This window comes from Pleurodeles waltl, chromosome 12 (genome assembly GCF_031143425.1).
Source record: "Pleurodeles waltl isolate 20211129_DDA chromosome 12, aPleWal1.hap1.20221129, whole genome shotgun sequence".
Lineage (NCBI taxonomy): Eukaryota > Metazoa > Chordata > Amphibia > Caudata > Salamandridae > Pleurodeles > Pleurodeles waltl.
This window is the reverse complement of record NC_090451.1, coordinates 20,322,219-20,340,092: the sequence shown is the minus strand read 5'-3', so window position 1 is coordinate 20,340,092 and position 17,874 is coordinate 20,322,219. Positions and strand designations below refer to the sequence as shown.

Genomic DNA, 17,874 nt, shown 5'->3' with positions numbered 1-17,874 from the left:
AAAAGAACTGAGGCAACTGCCTTTTGCTGTGCATGATGGGAAACAGGAAGACTTTACTTTCTTAAAGGCACAGCTCTATTTTCATTCTGTATAATGGCAGCCTATGGGCTACACTGCCCTACATTGTTTTATTCTCATGAGAGGTGTAAATAAAATATGAGAATGTATTTATTTATGTATTTATAGAATAAATAGAGGTTTAAACGTGAAATTTACACTACAACTGTTTTTTTCTTCTAACAATTTGGCCTGTGTAGCTGTTCACATAGGCTGCACATTGTTATTCTTAAGTGTTTTTCACAGACCTTTTTGTCAAGGAGCTGATGATTGCACTTAAGAATATACTACACAACAGTGCTCCGGGGTCCCCGCAGGCGCGCGGAACTATTCAGTGCTTATGACTATACATGGAAATCCCCTACGAGAGAAGCAGAGGTTGGGAAAAATCAGCAAATGTAAATAGAATGAGAGATGTATAAATGTAGAACAGAGCAAATCACAGCAATTACTTTTCTAAGAAATCAAATAAGAGCCAGGAGTTCACTGCCGATTTCTTCCACCTGGGCGGAGCGAAAACTGGGCCTTTGGTTAATGTCGAATCAAGCTTATCGCGCAAGTCTGCCACCCAAAAAGGATACTATCTTGCCAGTAGCTCCGTTACTTCTTCCTTTGTCATGACAACATGTTCTGGAACCAGCTAGAAAGAGCAAAAGGAAAAAATAAAACAGTAAAAAGAAAGACAACAGGCAAATCAATTGGGGCTCAAGTACTAGCAATTTTGACATCTAGTGCTGGAAAAGGCAAAGCAGGCCTCTTCTGCTATGCTCTACACGTGTGTGTGGCCTCCTCGACTAAGATACGGATAACACAACCAGGTTTGAAGGAAATGCCTATTTTTGGCATGGTCTCCCCCAAGTTTTTTGACTGATGCTGCTGATTTTTCGACTGAGTGCATGGAGGTCTGCTAACCAGCCCTCAATTTCAGAGCCCTGGCCCCCAAAGTGTATTTAGAATTAGCTGTATCGGATTGGAAATGGCTAACTTACCTGTAGGACCCAAGTACTGGTGCCCTGGTATCCAGGGCATGTAAGTTAGAGGGGCAACACGGGGCTTGCAGCACTTGCTGTGCCATCCTGGAGGTCCCCAAAGTAAAATAAAGATCCCCCACCCAGTCCACCACTGCAGACGGGTAGCGCAGTGCTGCGCCGCTAGCCCGACTGAGCCACTGAAAGCAATGGCAATATCACTACTTCTTCGACGCATGTGTGCAAGTCACCCCTCTGGCAGGCCTACAGAGTCAACCTATGACACAGGCAGGTCATGTATTTTACATGTCCTGACAGTAAACATGTGAAACTACAATTTTTACTGTGGAAAGACTTGGTCGTCCAATTGACAAGTACAGAATTACAAGCAGATACCTCAGATGTACTAACTCCTGAATGGTGTAGGAAAATACCCTCTTTTTGGCATGGTTACCCCCACTTTTTGCCTGTTGTCAATGTGTTTGACTGTGTTCACTGGGATCCTGCTAACCAGGACCCCAGTGACTGTGCTCTCTCCCTTTAAATTTGGTTGCTTGAACCACACACACCTCACATTTGGTATACTGGTGCCCCCCTGTTAGTCCCTAGTATGTGGTATCCAGGTACCCAGGACATTGGGCTACCAGGGGATCTCCCATGGGCTGCAGCATATATTATGCCACCTGTGGGGATCTGCAGGCCTGCCACTGCAGCCTGTGTGAAATGGTGCATGCACCCTATTCACTACAGGTCACTGTAAGTCATCCCTATGGTAGGTTTCCTAGCCCAGAGGGTAGAGTACAAGTACCTGTGTGTGAGGTCACCCCTGCAGAGGTGTCCCCACAAACTCCAGCTTCATTTTCATGGACTTCGCAAGTGCGGGATGTCATTTTACACGTGTACTGGACATAGATCACTACCTATGTCCAGCTACATAATGGTAACTCGGAACCTAGGCATGTTTGGTATCAAACATCTTTAAATCATACCGAAATACTGTTGCCAGTATTGAAAGTATGATTTCATGCACTCTGAGGGCTCCTTAGAGAATCCAGATCATTGTTCCTACAAGCTTTCTGGGGTTTTTAGGGCAGCCCGCGCTGCTGCCACCCCTCAGACAGATGTCTGCCATCCTGCCGCTTGATCAGCTCAAGCCAGGAAGGCAGAGCAAAGGATTTCCTTTGGGAAAGGGGGGTAACACCGTCTCCCTTAGGAAATAGATGTTGCATGGCTTGGGAGGGGTAGCCTTCCTAAGCCCCGGTTTTGCTTTGAAGAGCATATTTGGTGCACTCCTTGCATAAAACAGTCTGCACTTGTTCAAGGACCTTCAGTCCTTGCTCTTGTGTGAAACTGGATAGTGGAAAGGGGACGCAACCTTTCCCATGTCCATCTCCACCTCAAGGGTGGTGCCCAGAGCTCCTCCAGAGGGTCCCTTGATTCTGCCATCTTGAATCCAAAGTGGGCAGGGACCCCTGGAAACATCTGAGTGGCCAGGTCAGGCAGGTGACGTCAGAGCCCCCTCCTTATCGGTGGCCACCTGGCTAGGTGACCAATCCCCCTTTCAGGGCTATTTAGGGTCTCCCTCTTGGGTGGGTACTAAGATTCAGCTTGCACGATTCCAGCAGAACTCCTCTGCAACCTCTACTTCAACATGTGGCCACTGGAACTGCGACTGGACCCTCCAGGAACCGACAATCTGCAACCACGACAAAGACTCTGCTTGCAACATTGTTGCCACGGCTCCTTCCAGCTTCTGAAACATTCCCCAGGCTGTACATCCTCTGAGGGCGGCAATTCTTCAGTCTGCATGAGAAGGAAAAAGGAATCTCCCTTGGAGTGAAGGAGCCACTCTCCTCTGCATCTGTAAGGCACCAACTGCAACTAAGACCGGCTGCGTGGATCTCCTCTCATCCAGAGCTGTGTGGATCCTGCAAAATGGGTGGCGGTCTGGAGTGGTCCCCTCAGTCCTCTCTACCAGCTGTTCAACTTTGGTAAAGGTAAGCCCTTGCCTTCCCACGCAGGACAGTACCCCTGTGCACCTCGTCTTTTGGAGCTACCAAGGCTTGTTATCTCCTCCAAGGGATCTTCAGGCTCCGTCTAGCCCCAGCATTCTTCCCTGCGACACACAGCCCCCTGCGTGCTTCTGCTGCGTCATGGGACCCTTCTACAGTTGTGTTGCGTGGGCTCCTCTGTGACTCCTGGCTCCTTGTCCAGTGTGTCTCCTGTGGGAGATGCCTCTTCTTCTGTGGACTTGCTGCCTTTCTGAGGGTCCCCTTAGGACTCCCCCCCCACAGGGGTTGAGTCCTCCTGGACCTTGCTGGTCGCCGGCATCTCCACTTTTGCTTCATCACAACTTCTGCCTTTGCCACGGCTTGTTGGTGGCTTTTGCATGCCACTTACCGGCTGGAATCATCTATCCGGCGTGGGACGTCAGCTGCATCCTCCAGGAACTATTCACTGACTGCAGGGCTGCATTGCTGACCATCTTCGTCCTACAGCCGACCAACTCCTGCAACTACAGATGGTGGGTAGTGGCTCCTGCCCCCACTGTACACTTCTGTGACTTCTGGACTTGGTACCCTTCTTCCACAGGTCTTCCTGTTCAGGGATCCACCACTGGTTTCTTCCAGTCTTGTCTGGGTGTTGCATTAGCTTCTGTTTAGTCCTTTTGGGTGGTTTGGGAAAAATCCAGTAACTTACTACTTTCTTCCTGGTCGCTGAGGGGTACTGTGGTACTTACCTTTTGGGGTTTCTAATTCCACCAGCTCCCCTCTACACATTCCACTTACCTAGGTGGGGGTCCTGCATTCACATTCCATTTTTTTAGTATATGGTTTGGGTTCCCCCTAGGGGCACTATTGTCTATTGCTATTTGCACTGTTTTCTATAGCTATGTATGCCTATCTCTGATTACTAGTGTACATGTGTAGTGTGCTACTTACCTCCTATTGGAGGGTTGCCTCTCTAGACCTTTTTGGTAATTGTGTCACTAGAATAAAGTCCCTTTATTTTTGTAACACTGGGTGTCTTCTTTCATGTGTGTGAGTGCTATGTGACTACAGTGGTACTACATGAGCTTTGCATGTCTCCTAGATAAGCCTTGGCTGCTCATCCACAGCTCCCTCTAGAGAGCCTGGCTTCTAGGCACTGCCTACACTTCACTAAGAGGGGATACCTGGACCTGGTGTAAGGTGTTAGTACATCAGATACTCACCACACACTAGGCCAACTTCCTACAAATGGTGCTACCAAAGTGGGGACTTTGAGGTATCAAACAACTCGTTTAAGCCCGACTCCATTCGCATGTCAAAATTAATGTAACTTGTTGCGGCGTGCAGCTTCAGCAAAGCTGCCACTTTGTTGACTCTTGTGCCTTCCTGGGCACACATGGAGCCTGTTCCATCAGACAGCTTTCTGCCCTCCTGGAGAGTTGCACAAATGACTCAGGAAGGAGAACAAGGAGGTATTGCAGGCCAGAGAGGTGTCCCCTCCTTCCTGCAGGAAGCCACTTGGGTGTTAGCCACTAAAGGCAGGGGTCCAAAGGTGAAGCCACCTTTGAAGGGCAGATGTGTAACACTAGCGAGCAGGGCTGACCGCTGTTTCGGCAGACATGCTGGCACAGGGAGCAGAGAGGGGAAACCAGTTGCCAAACTGGTTTCCCCGGGGCTGTGTAGGACTATGAAGGTCTGAACAGCAAAAGAGCAATCTTTCCATCTTGGAAGTGGGCAGAATGGTCCATCCTGGAACAACCAGATGCCACACTCCACAGTAAGTGGTCCTCAGCTGGTAGGGAACCTGGTAGCCCATTTGTTACCAGCCACAGTCTTCCTTGGAGGCATTTTCTGAGCACAAGTGGGGCACCCAAATCTCAACTGACCTGGAAGGAGGACAGTAGGTCTGCCCTGCTGCACCGAGGGATCAACAAAGGGAGTCTGCAACATTGGCTAGCAAATAGGACTGTGCCTCCTGTGTCCTGTTCAAGGAGAAGTTATCTCTAGTGCCCAGCGAAGCCCAGAGACCCCAAGGGCCAGCCAACTAGCCCCTTGTCTGAAGTACAGGGACACAACAGCTTCAGAAGGCTGCTGGGCCTGTTGGTACCACAAAGTCTTCAAGCCACTATCACCGCTAACGAGCAGCACCTGGGACAAAGACCCAACGAACAGAGTTGCACCAGAGTTTGATGAACATGGGAGTGCTGTCGGGGAGCTACTGGGGCCCTCAGAGGGTGAGCTATCCACTCACCACTTTATAGGAATCAATTTCAACATTAATAAAGTGCCTAGGACTGCTTCTTCTGGGAGTTAACATTTTCCGAGGACCCTGCTGGTCCCTCTGACTAGCTGCCTGCCAGAGTTGGTCACGCCAAGTAACCCTATCTGACTGCATTGACATTTGCCCACGTTTTCCTTGAATAAAGTTTCCAAGTGTCAAATTTGTTGACTTTGCCAATGCCTGGTCGCAGTTGAATGAAATGCTTTGATTTATTAATTCTTGTAAATTCCATAGCTCCAGAACCCTCAGGTGGATCTTTTTCATTCATCTAAATGTATATAAAATTACACTCAATTTGTATACATTTGTGTCTGATTTCTCGAGTGTGGTGTTGTTTTCTTTTTCAATTGTTTTGTTGCTGTTTAAATACTTTACATGTGTTCCTTTGTTTGAGCCTTGGTGCTTAGTGTGACAGCTACATAGGGGTTTGACAGACGAAACCCAAGGGTCGGTAAGTGTATTACAAGGTGAGGTTGCAGGATCACACCATATAATACACCCCATTTCCTCACACACGCACTCATCCCAGTTCCAAAGGTGTTCATCTCATTTCATTGCCTTCACCAGCGACCAGACTCACCTCGTGCTCAGTGATGTTAATGAGCAGCTCCTGCTGCAGGAACTGTTCCAGGATGTATTTGGGAGCCATGTCTACCAGCGACTGAAAAGGAAAACAGCGGGTTAGAAACGTTCACTGAAGCACTACGGCTCCAATTCAAGAAACGTGCTACCCACCCTTTGCAGGAAGCAATCTATTGCTGATCCCAAGCTCAACAAAACAGATTGAGCCAGAGCAGCGAGCTGCACAAGGGAGGTTCCTCTACACTCACAACATTACTAAATCCCAACCCTTCTAGCCATTCCCACTGAAAACAATGGGGTAACTCAGGAAACCAACAACAGGTCAAGATTACACAGAACTTGAGGCATTGTCAACATAGCTTGTGTACTATGAAAGCCACAAGTCTGATACAGCAATCAGGTCGAAAGGAATTCCTGACTAGGCAAGGCCGCCCAACTCATTGTTCCCTAGAGAAACCAAAACATTGAGAATCCTTCTGTTGAACACTCAGGCCCTAATTCTAACCTTGGCGGACGGCGGAGGCCGTCCGCCAAGGTACCGCCGTAAGAACACCGCACCGCGGTCGAAAGACCGCTGCGGTGATTCTGACATTTGCCCTGGGCTGGCGGGCGGCCGCCAAAAGGCCGCCCGCCAGCCCAGGGCAAATCAACCTTCCCACTAGGATGCCGGCTCAGAATTGAGCCGGCGGAGTGGGAAGGTGCGACGGGTGCAGTTGCACCCGTCGCGTATTTCAGTGTCTGCTAGGCAGACACTGAAATACTTTGTGGGGCCCTCTTACGGGGGCCCCTGCCGTGCCCATGCCATTGGCATGGGCACGGCAGGGGCCCCGCGGCACCCCCTACCGCCATCCTGTTCCTGGCGGGCGAACCGCCAGGAACAGGATGGCGGTAGGGGGTGTCAGAATCCCCCATGGCGGCGCAGCAAGCTGCGCCGCCATGGGGGATTCTAAGGGCAGCGGTAAACCGGCGGGAGACCGCCGGTTTACCCTTTCTGGCCGCGGCCGAACCGCCGCGGTCAGAATGCCCTGCGGGGCACCGCCGGCCTGGCCCCGGCGGTCTTAGACCGCCGGGGTCAGAATGACCCCCTCAGTCTTAATTTAGGGGCACATTTGGTGTCCCCTGAAGACACTGTGGATGTGATTTTCCAGTCCCACCAGCTCAGTCTAAGAGCTTCAAACCTTGTTGATTTGTAATTTAGGCAGTCTTCGTAATTACATTTTATTTCCTGTCGGTCATGTACACTTGAACCCCCAAATGTGTGACAGTGGAAAGATAAAAGGCTCAAACATTCTACCATCACTCAACCAATCTTTGTGCTGCAATTGCCAGGTCTGTGTAAGAGGCAAGGAACACATCACTGAATATTTTAACAAATAAGGATATCTACTGCAGACCTTCTTTGATCTATCCAGTTTTCCTACAAATCCACACAGATCATAAGTTTGCTTTGTCATCATTAGGCGGAATTGCTAGTCTGCCCCTTGGGCACCAATGGGTCAGCATGAGGCAGTTTGACAAAGTCTTAGCTGGCAATACCCACTAGCATGCCAAATACATCTTCATGAATGATTTGCCTCATAGGAGCCCTGATAACACCTCACACCACTGCATGGATAATTCTTGCCACACATTCCATGTCCGAACTGCTCATGTAACAAAGAACATTGAGGGCCCCTGAACAAATATGGAGAGATCAACCAGGGAAAAATCAACCTAGAGTGACTAGTGCGTCTCTTCAACTTTTACTAAATGAAAGTACATATATATCTTACCTGAATTCATAGAATATGAGACAGAATATTCTGGGAACTATACAGGGAGTGCAGAATTATTAGGCAAATGAGTATTTTGACCACATCATCCTCTTTATGCATGTTGTCTTACTCCAAGCTGTATAGGCTCAAAAGCCTACTACCAATTAAGCATATTAGGTGATGTGCATCTCTGTAATGAGAAGGGGTGTGGTCTAATGACATCAACACCCTATATCAGGTGTGCATAATTATTAGGCAACTTCCTTTCCTTTGGCAAAATGGGTCAAAAGAAGGACTTGACAGGCTCAGAAAAGTCACAAATAGTGAGATATCTTGCAGAGGGATGCAGCACTCTTAAAATTGCAAAGCTTCTGAAGCGTGATCATCGAACAATCAAGCGTTTCATTCAAAATAGTCAACAGGGTCGCAAGAAGCGTGTGGAAATACCAAGGCGCAAACTAACTGCCCATGAACTGAGAAAAGTCAAGCGTGCAGCTGCCACGATGCCACTTGCCACCAGTTTGGCCATATTTCAGAGCTGCAACATCACTGGAGTGCCCAAAAGCACAAGGTGTGCAATACTCAGAGACATGGCCAAGGTAAGAAAGGCTGAAAGACGACCACCACTGAACAAGACACACAAGCTGAAACGTCAAGACTGGGCCAAGAAATATCTCAAGACTGATTTTTCTAAGGTTTTATGGACTGATGAAATGAGGGTGAGTCTTGATGGGCCAGATGGATGGGCCCGTGGCTGGATTGGTAAAGGGCAGAGAGCTCCAGTCCGACTCAGACGCCAGCAAGGTGGAGGTGGAGTACTGGTTTGGGCTGGTATCATCAAAGATGAGCTTGTGGGGCCTTTTCGGGTTGAGGATGGAGTCAAGCTCAACTCCCAGTCCTACTGCCAGTTCCTGGAAGACACCTTCTTCCAGCAGTGGTACAGGAAGAAGTCTGCATCCTTCAAGAAAAACATGATTTTCATGCAGGACAATGCTCCATCACACGCGTCCAAGTACTCCACAGCGTGGCTGGCAAGAAAGGGTATAAAAGAAGGAAATCTAATGACATGGCCTCCTTGTTCACCTGATCTGAACCCCATTGAGAACCTGTGGTCCATCATCAAATGTGAGATTTACAAGGAGGGAAAACAGTACACCTCTCTGAACAGTGTCTGGGAGGCTGTGGTTGCTGCTGCACGCAATGTTGATGGTGAACAGATCAAAACACTGACAGAATCCATGGATGGCAGGCTTTTGAGTGTCCTTGCAAAGAAAGGTGGCTATATTGGTCACTGATTTGTTTTTGTTTTGTTTTTGAATGTCAGAAATGTATATTTGTGAATGTTGAGATGTTATATTGGTTTCACTGGTAATAATAAATAATTGAAATGGGTATATATTTTTTTTTGTTAAGTTGCCTAATAATTATGCACAATAATAGTCACCTGCACACACAGATATCCCCCTAACATAGCTAAAACTAAAAACAAACTAAAAACTACTTCCAAAAATATTCAGCTTTGATATTAATGAGTTTTTTGGGTTCATTGAGAACATGGTTGTTGTTCAATAATAAAATTAATCCTCAAAAATACAACTTGCCTAATAATTCTGCACTCCCTGTATGAAACTCCTGCAACACTTAAATAGTAAATTAGAATACATAATTTATTATACAAAAAATTCTGAGACAATCACCTTATTAATCCAATCTTCGCGTACTATACCCTAAACAAACAAAACCACCAATCTCTCCATCATTCAAACACAGTATCCGGTTGCGGACCCCCCCCCGTGCCATTGAAGTAGAATAAAAAAAATGAGTCTTTGTCCACCGAAACGCACGTTCTTTAGTATAGCTCGTTTGTTGTGTATACAGTTATTTTGCTTAGATACATAGTTTTATGTTGGGTTGTATTATTTGTACACTGTGTTGTTTGAAAGATGGAGAGATTGGTTGTTTTGTTTGTTTAGGGGATAGTATGCTAAGATTGGATTAACAAGGAGATTGTCTCTGAACTTTTTGTATAATAAATTATATATTCTAATTTACTATTTAAGCGTTCCAAGAGTCTCATATAGTTCCCAGAATATTCTGCATGATCTTATATGAATTCAGGTAAGATCTATATGTACTTTCATGTAGTAAAAGTTGGAGAGACGCTCTAGCTCCTCTAGATCGAACTGCTAATGTACCAGCCTTAGTAACCACCTGTACCCACCCCACACCTGCAGGAAGGAGGTGCCTGTGTCAGTACGAAAGAAGCGGGAAATTCCTGGGGTTCCAAATGCCACACCAGTGTTTCGCCCATCTACACTGTGCTGAGGAGGCTGTAGAGGCTCCTATCAAGGGAGAAGAGCGATATGCGAGTCTTGTCTCTACTGAACTGAGGCGCTCAGCACTTCATGCAAGCAGCCGACAGTAGTATCAATTCGAAGGACTGGGAGACCTCTCCGAAAAACAGAATTTTATCTCTGTGAGTGAGGTCTAAGGCATGTTCATATCAATGGAGTAATGATCAGGCGTTGCCGACTGACAGCGTCTCTTTGTCCTGTAACCACCAGTGACTGAGGACCCATCACAGAGAGAGAGAGAAAGAGAGAAGACCTAGAGAAAAGAGACAGGCAGAGAGAAAGAGCTAGAGAAGAGAGAAAAAGAGAAACAGAAGAGAGAGAGGGGAGAGAGAAGAGCTAGAGGAGAGAGAGAGGAGTTAGAGGAGAGAGAGAGAGAGAGGAGTTAGAGGAGAGAGAGAGGAGTTAGAGGAGAGAGAGAGGAGTTAGAGGGGAGAGAGAGAGAGAGAGAGAGAGAGAGAGAAGCTAGAGGAGACAAAAAAGAGAAAAACTACAGAAGAGAAAAAAGAAACAGAGCTTGAGAAGAGAGAGAAGAAAGAGACAGAGGGAAAGAGCTAAAGAAGAGAGAGAAAGATAGAGAGGAGCTAGAGGAGAGAGAGAGAGGAGCTAGAGGAGACAAAAAAGACAGAAAAACTACAGAAGAGAGAAAAACAGACAGAGAGAGCTAGAGAAGAGAGAAAAGAAAGAGGGAGAGAGAAGAGAGAAACAGAGAAAGAGAAGAGAGGAGAGAGTTAGAGGAGAGAGTTAGAGGAGAGAGAGCTAGAGAAGAGAGAAAAGAAAGACAGGGGGAGAGAGCTAGAGAAGAGAGAGAGAAGAGCTAGAGAAGAGAGGAGGGGGCTAGAGGAGAGAGAGGAGAGAGAGAGGAGCTAGAGGAGACAGAGCTAGAGAAGAGAAACAGAATAGAGGAGAGAGAGGAGCTAGAGGAGACAGAGAGCTAGAGGAGAGAAAATAAAGACAGGGAGAGAGAGCTAGAGGAGAGAGAGAGAGATAAGCGCTAGAGAAGAGAGAGAAAAGGAAGAGACAGGGAGAGAGAGAGAAAGAGCTAGAGAAGAGAGAAAAGGAAGAGACAGGGAAAGAGAGAAAGAGCTAGAGAAGAGCTAGAGGAGCTAAAGGAGACAAAAGACAGAGAAAAACTACAGAAGAGAGAAAAGAAACAGAGACAGAGAGAGCTAGAGAAGAGAGAGAAAAGAAAGAGACAGAGAGGATACATCACTGTCTGTTCGTGCAGTAATGAACCAGATACGTGTCCCACCAGTGACTTGTCACCGGTTAACCAGGTCAGGGACCAGTGGTGCACTTCTGCGTCATTCTACTGCACCCAGACCAGATACTCTAGAGGCAAGGACTCCTAGTCCAAAGCCACTTGGAGAGCATGACTGAAGAGTCCAGGCAGCATTCCGGAAGTACTGGACACAGGCCTGCTTCTGTGCAACCAGCAACTCACTCCAAAGCCCCGAAAAAGAGAGGGTGCACCATTCAACAGTACAATGCAGCAGTCTAGGCGTACCGAACACAGACCTGCTTCTGTGCAACCGGCAACTCACTCCAAAGCCCTGAAAAAGAGAGGGTGCACCATTCAACAGTACAATGCAGCAGTCTAGGCGTACTGAACACAGACCTGCTTCTGTGCAACCGGCTGCTCACTCCAAAGCCCCGAAAAAGAGAGGGTGCACCATTCAACAGTACAATGCAGCAGTCTAGAAGTACTGAACACAGACCTGCTTCTGTGCAACCGGCAACTCACTCCAAAGCCCTGAAAAAGAGAGGGTGCACCATTCAACAGTACAATGCAGCAGTCTAGGCGTACTGAACACAGACCTGCTTCTGTGCAACCGGCTGCTCACTCCAAAGCCCCGAAAAAGAGAGGGTGCACCATTCAACAGTACAATGCAGCAGTCTAGACATAATGAACACAGACCTGCTTCTGTGCAACCGGTAACTCACTCCAAAGCCCTGAAAAAGAGAGGGTGCACCATTCAACAGCACAATGCAGCAGTCTAGACGTACTGAACACAGACCTGCTTCTGTGCAACCGGCAACTCACTCCAAAGCCCTGAAAAAGAGAGGGCGCACCATTCAACAGCACAATGCAGCAGTCTAGACGTACTGAACACAGGCCTGCTTCTGTGCAACCGGCATCTCACTCCAAAGCCCCGGAAAAGAGAGGGTGCACCATTCAACAGTACAATGGAGCAGTCTAGACATACTGAACACAGACCTGCTTCTGTGCAACCGGCTGCTCACTCCAAAGCCCCGAAAAAGAGAGGGTGCACCATTCAACAGTACAATGCTGCAGCCTAGACGTACAGAACACAGACCTGCTTCTGTGCAACCGGCAACTCACTCCAAAGCCCTGAAAAAGAGAGGGTGCACCATTCAACAGTACAATGCTGCAGTCTAGGCGAACTGAACACAGGACTGCTTCTGTGCAACCGGCAACTCACTCCAAAGCCCTGAAAAACCGAGGGTGCACCATTCAACAATACAATGGAGCAGTCTAGACGTACTGAACACAGACCTGCTTCTGTGCAACCGGCATCTCACTCCAAAGCCCCGGAAAAGAGAGGGTGCACCATTCAACAGTACAATGGAGCAGTCTAGACGTACTGAACACGTACCTGCTTCTGTGCAACCGGCAACTCATTTCAAAGCCCATAACAGGGGCGATGAATCAATGCAGCACTCAACAGTAAAGATCACTGGTCCACTACTATAGCAACCAGCCACTCTTCCCCCAGAGCCCCAAAGCCGAGACCTGTGGCATTCTACAGTACCAAGCTATGGTTCACTGCTGTGCCAATGATGGATTCACCTTACAGCCCCACAACAGAGGTGCAGTACTTATCACTTCACAGTCCACGGTACTAGCCCAGTATCTTATCTACATCTGATCACTGCAGTGGAAGTTCTTAAACATCAATCTGAGCTGCACCACTCACTGCCAAACAGCTTAAATGGTTTTCTCTGCGCTTGCTTCTCTGCGAGTGTCTGTATACATTTCTTTATGACTCCCTCCAAGGACAGTTCTCTGTATGTCATAGCACTAAACCCATTCTCGTAGGGTGCTCCGCCTATGCAGCTTGCTTGACGCATCCTACAGGGTGCGTCGCTACGACATCTTTGTTTAGTGGTGTTAATGTTGAACAGAAGCCAATCAGTTGTTTTCTACCAGTCACTCTAGAGGGAATGCTACAGGTGGCCATGGGTATCCCAAGAGGACTCCCAGGGCCCTGCTGGGCGTGCCAGCAGGATGGGTCTTGATAAACAGCTCCAAAGCCAAGGGGAAAGGCTGCTAGAAGTCGAGGTAAGTCACATCTCTACAAATAATTCAGCTGCGACATTTTGAAGGCAGCCTGTAAAAAGAAAGCTGTGATAAACCACAGCTGCATTACATTCACTCCTAAACTGCAAAGCCATTATACCTTATGATTCAGGATTTGAAACGTGTTTCAAAACTTGGGCCTTTCTAAATTGGTTGTTGATACCCAACTCAGTCACAACGATAAGAAAATTGTTAAACAACCAAAAACTGTATTGGTGTGCAGTACAATTGAGGACATTGTGGACTTTAGGAATGTGGGTGAATGCAGATAAATGACTCTTTCAGAACAAAACAACAGAGCTGCTCTTCTGAGGTGTCCATGACCCAGACTTTTTCTTCTAGTGGTCAGGGAAAGTGGAAGAGCGGGAGTCGGAGTGGCTCCTGAAGGTCTCTTTCTCCTTGGAAGCTACACCTCAAGGCTTCACTCCAGCAGTCTTCAGTGCTCACGGCCTTCCTAGCCATGTTTACTGAGCAAATTAAATGCACACTCGACCAGCTGGAAACGAGACCGGTCTTGCACACTCCATGCTCTTAGGTAGTTTCCACAGTACTGTGGGCCATGAGCAGGAGAGTGCCCCTACCTCTAGGGAAAGGAGAAGGAGCACAGTCCCTCAACATCTCTCGGCATTGTTGCTGATGGCAAGTAGCCCCCTCCCTCCCCCATGAGCTACAGTACAACAACAAGTTACTTTTACCCAGTGCGATGGCACTCCATCTAACAACCCAGGGTGGACGGACGGCTGGACTGGTGCTACCCGTGTAAGAGGTGTGAGGATTAAACACACAAATCTCAGCAGCAGTGGACTGGTGCTTTTTAACCCTTGTTTCCAAAGGCATCACAGCAGAGCACCTGGAAGTAGCGGTCACTTGTTTCAGAGCACAGCCCTAGGGTGCCCTCTTCCCCTAGTTCCCCTAGCCTCCACAGGCATCAGAGCACAGCACCGCCTGAGAGCAGCAATCACTTCTTTCAGAGCACAGGCCTAGGGCGCCTTCTCCCCCTAGTTCCCCTATCCTCCACAGGTATCAGAGCAGAGCACTGTCTGGGAGCAGCAGTCACTTCTTTCTGAGCACAGGCCTAGGGCGCCTTCTCCTCCTAGTTCCCCTAGCCTCCAACGGTATCAGAGCAGAGCACCAGCTGGGAGCAGCAGTCACTTGTTTCAGAGCACAGGCCTCGGGCGCCTTCTCTCCCCTAGTTCCCCTAGCCTCCACAGGTATCAGAGCACCACCTGGGAGCAGCAGTCACTTGTTTCAGAGCACAGGCCTCGGGCGCCTTCTCTCCCTAGTTCCCCTAGCCCCCACAGGTATCAGAGCACCGTCTGGGAGCAGCAGTCACTTCTTTCTGAGCACAGGCATAGGGCGCCTTCTCCTCCTAGTTCCCCTAGCCTCCACAGGCATCAGAGCAGAGCACCGCCTGGGAGCAGCGGTCACTTCTTTCAGAGCACAGCCCTAGGGCGCCTTCTCCCCCTAGTTCCCCTAGCCTCCACAGGCATCAGAGCACAGCACCGCCTGAGAGCAGCGATCACTTCTTTCAGAGCACAGGCCTGGGGCGCTTTCTCCCCCTAGTTCCCCTAGCCTCCACAGGTATCAGAGCAAAGCACCATCTGGGAGCAGCGGTCACTTCTTTCAGAGCACAGGCCTCGGACGCCTTCTCCTCCTAGTTCCCCTAGCCTCCAACGGCACCAGAGCAGAGCACCACCTGGGAGCAGCGGTCACTTGTTTCAGAGCACAGGCCTCTGGCGCCTTCTCCCCCTAGTTCCCCTAGCCTCCGCAGGCATCAGAGCAGAGCACCACCTGGGAGCAGTGGTCACTTCTTTCAGAGCACAGGTCTCAGGTGCCTTCTCCCTCTAGTTCCCCCAGCCTCCAAAGGTATCAGAGCAGAGGTCACTTGTTTCAGAGCACAGGCCTTGGGCGCCTTCTCCCTCTAGTTACCCTAGCCTCCACAGGAATCAGAGCAGAGCACTGCCTGGCAACACTTGCTTTCTCCAGGTCTCCCAAGGTGTGGCTCTAGATAAGACCCTCCTCCTGTGTACCTTCTTATCCTACCCTCTGGCTGGGGTAATTGGGCAGCTGGGGTGGTTACCTGCTTTGCGGAGGGAGTCATGCCAGTCTGGACCACAATCAAAGCCCTGGTGATGTTCTCTTCTTGCATTCTCTGGCAGTACATCTTGATGGTTTTGATGCCGACCTTGGGCTCCTCTGTGGGGGAAACAAGAGATGTTTATAGCATTATCCGCTGAGAGGTCAGCATCCCTTTCACAGCTTCCGGAGTTACAGGGCTACAAGGAGATGCTCAAACACTGAACCACACAGAGATCACTCATGAAGAGCACAAGCTGCAGGACGCGGATGGGAGACAAACATAAGAAGCCCATTTGCAGGTTTGGTAATCAACAGAGAAATATTTATAAATGCAGTGTTGGGCGCAACTCTAGTCCTGCTACGACCGGTGCAGCACTTAAGGGAGATGTTTTTAGAGGCCAAACGTGTTTCCTTGCTGCTAATCACAGCTCTACTTTCAGACATTTTTGTAGTTTGAAGTTCTCAAACTGTTGTCCCTGTTTTTCTTAAGAGGCCTCCTACTTAGTTTTCCATCTCTGCATCTCCTGCATCTTACCGTGATACCTCCGCTCCCCAGCCTTTGCTTCTTCTGCCCCCTGTACGTTAGTATCTGTTCCCTCCATATCACACAATAGTGTTACCAGGCTAAGCTTTCGTCATTCTACAATTACTCCACGGAGTTCAGCTCCCAGAGCGGCTGCCACCTCCTGGCCCCAATCACACTCTGAAATTTATGGGTTTGAATGATTACGATTCTGCAGATCACTGGTGACTGACTGTGCCCCGTGGCTTACACCAGCTATTCTTGGGAGACACCACCATCACACTGTTGCATGGACATCTCTCCAATCACTGTATGGTGGAAGAGGTTTCAGGAACAGAGTCCGCCTCATGCAGCAAGGGACGGAGCTACCAACATAGCATGGAGGGCACAGACATCAGAGACCTCTCTGACATGCCTACACAACATTCTCAAACACAAACATGTGTGCATTAGAATACACATGGACTTTTTATAAACAGAAAGTCTAGCTTGCATGTTGAGGGGCAAGAGCCCTCTCAAACATCACTCAATGTGTCAGCTTCTAAAGAGCTTAGGCTGACTTCATGACTCCCTAAAAGCAGCTACTTATAGACTGAGGGAAACTGGACTCTGTAGCAGAGCTTCCATGATTCCCTAAAAGCAGATACTCACAGACTGAGGGAGACTAGACTCAGTAGCAGAGCTTCCATGACTCCCTAAAGCAGCTACTCACAGACTGAGGGAGACTAGACTCTGTAGCAGAGCTTCCATGACTCCCTAAAAAACAGCTCCTCTCAGACTGAGTGAAACTAGGCACTATAGCAGAGCTTCCATGGCTCCCTAAAAGCAGCTACGCGCAGACTGAGGGAGAATAGACTGTAGCAGAGCTTCCATGACTCCCTAAAAGCAGCCACGCGCAGACTGAGGGAGAATAGACTGTAGCAGAGCTTCCATGACTCCCTAAAAGCAGCTACGCGCAGACTGAGGGAGAACAGACTGTAGCAGAGCTTCCATGACTCCCTAAAAGCAGCTACTCACAGACCGAGGGAGACTAGACTCTGTAGCAGAGCTTCAATGACTCCCTAAAAAACAGCTCCTCTCAGACTGAGTGAAACTAGGCACTATAGCTGAGCTTCCATGACTCCCTAAAAGCAGCTACTCGCAGATTGAGGGAGACTAGACTCTGTAGCAGAGCTTCCATGACTCCCTAAAAGCAGCTACTCACAGACCGAGGGAGACTAGACTCTGTAGCAGAGCTTCCATGACTCCCTAAAAAACAGCTCCTCTCAGACTGAGTGAAACTAGGCACTATAGCTGAGCTTCCATGACTCCCTAAAAGCAGCTACTCGCAGATTGAGGGAGACTAGACTCTGTAGCAGAGCTTACATGACTCCCTAAAAGCAGCTATTCACAGACTGAGGGAGAATAGACTGTAGCAGAGCTTCCATGACTCCCTAAACGCAGCTATTCACAAACTGAGGGAGAGACTAGACTCTGTAGCAGAGCTTACATGACTCCCTAAAAGCAGCTACTCGCAGACTGAGGGAGAGACTAGACTCTGTAGCAGAGCTTCCATGACTCCCTAAACGCAGCTACTCACAGACTGAGGGAGAGACTAGACTCTGTAGCAGAGCTTCCATGACTCCCTTAAAGCAGCTACTCGCAGACTGAGGGAGACTAGACTCTGTAGCAGAGCTTCCATGACTCCCTAAAAGCAGCTATTCACAGACTGAGGGAGAATAGACTGTAGCAGAGCTTCCATGACTCCCTAAAAGCAGCTACTCACAGGCTGAGAGCAACTAGGCACTATAGCAGAGCTTCCATGACTCCCTAAAAACAGCTACTCACAGACGGAGGGAAACTAGGCACTATAGCAGAGCTTCCATGACTCCCTAAAAACAGCTACTCACAGACTGAGGGAAACTAGGCACTATAGCAGAGCTTCCATGACTCCCTAAAAACAGCTACTCACAGACTGAGGGAAACT

The 17,874-nt window shown here is 48.6% G+C and overlaps 1 protein-coding gene across 1 annotated transcript in view; it reads right to left on the bottom strand.

Annotated features, from left to right (window-relative positions):
- Positions 1 to 17,874, bottom strand: part of POLR2E (RNA polymerase II, I and III subunit E) — a 63,642-nt gene that overhangs the window by 17,465 nt on the left and 28,303 nt on the right. Inside the window, exons 3-5 of the mRNA XM_069217016.1 lie at positions 15,387 to 15,502; positions 5,878 to 5,958; positions 639 to 697 (exon numbers count right to left, since the gene is read on the bottom strand). Of these exons, the coding sequence (XP_069073117.1) occupies positions 639 to 697; positions 5,878 to 5,958; positions 15,387 to 15,502 (256 nt within the window). The remainder of the gene's footprint in view (positions 1 to 638; positions 698 to 5,877; positions 5,959 to 15,386; positions 15,503 to 17,874) is intronic.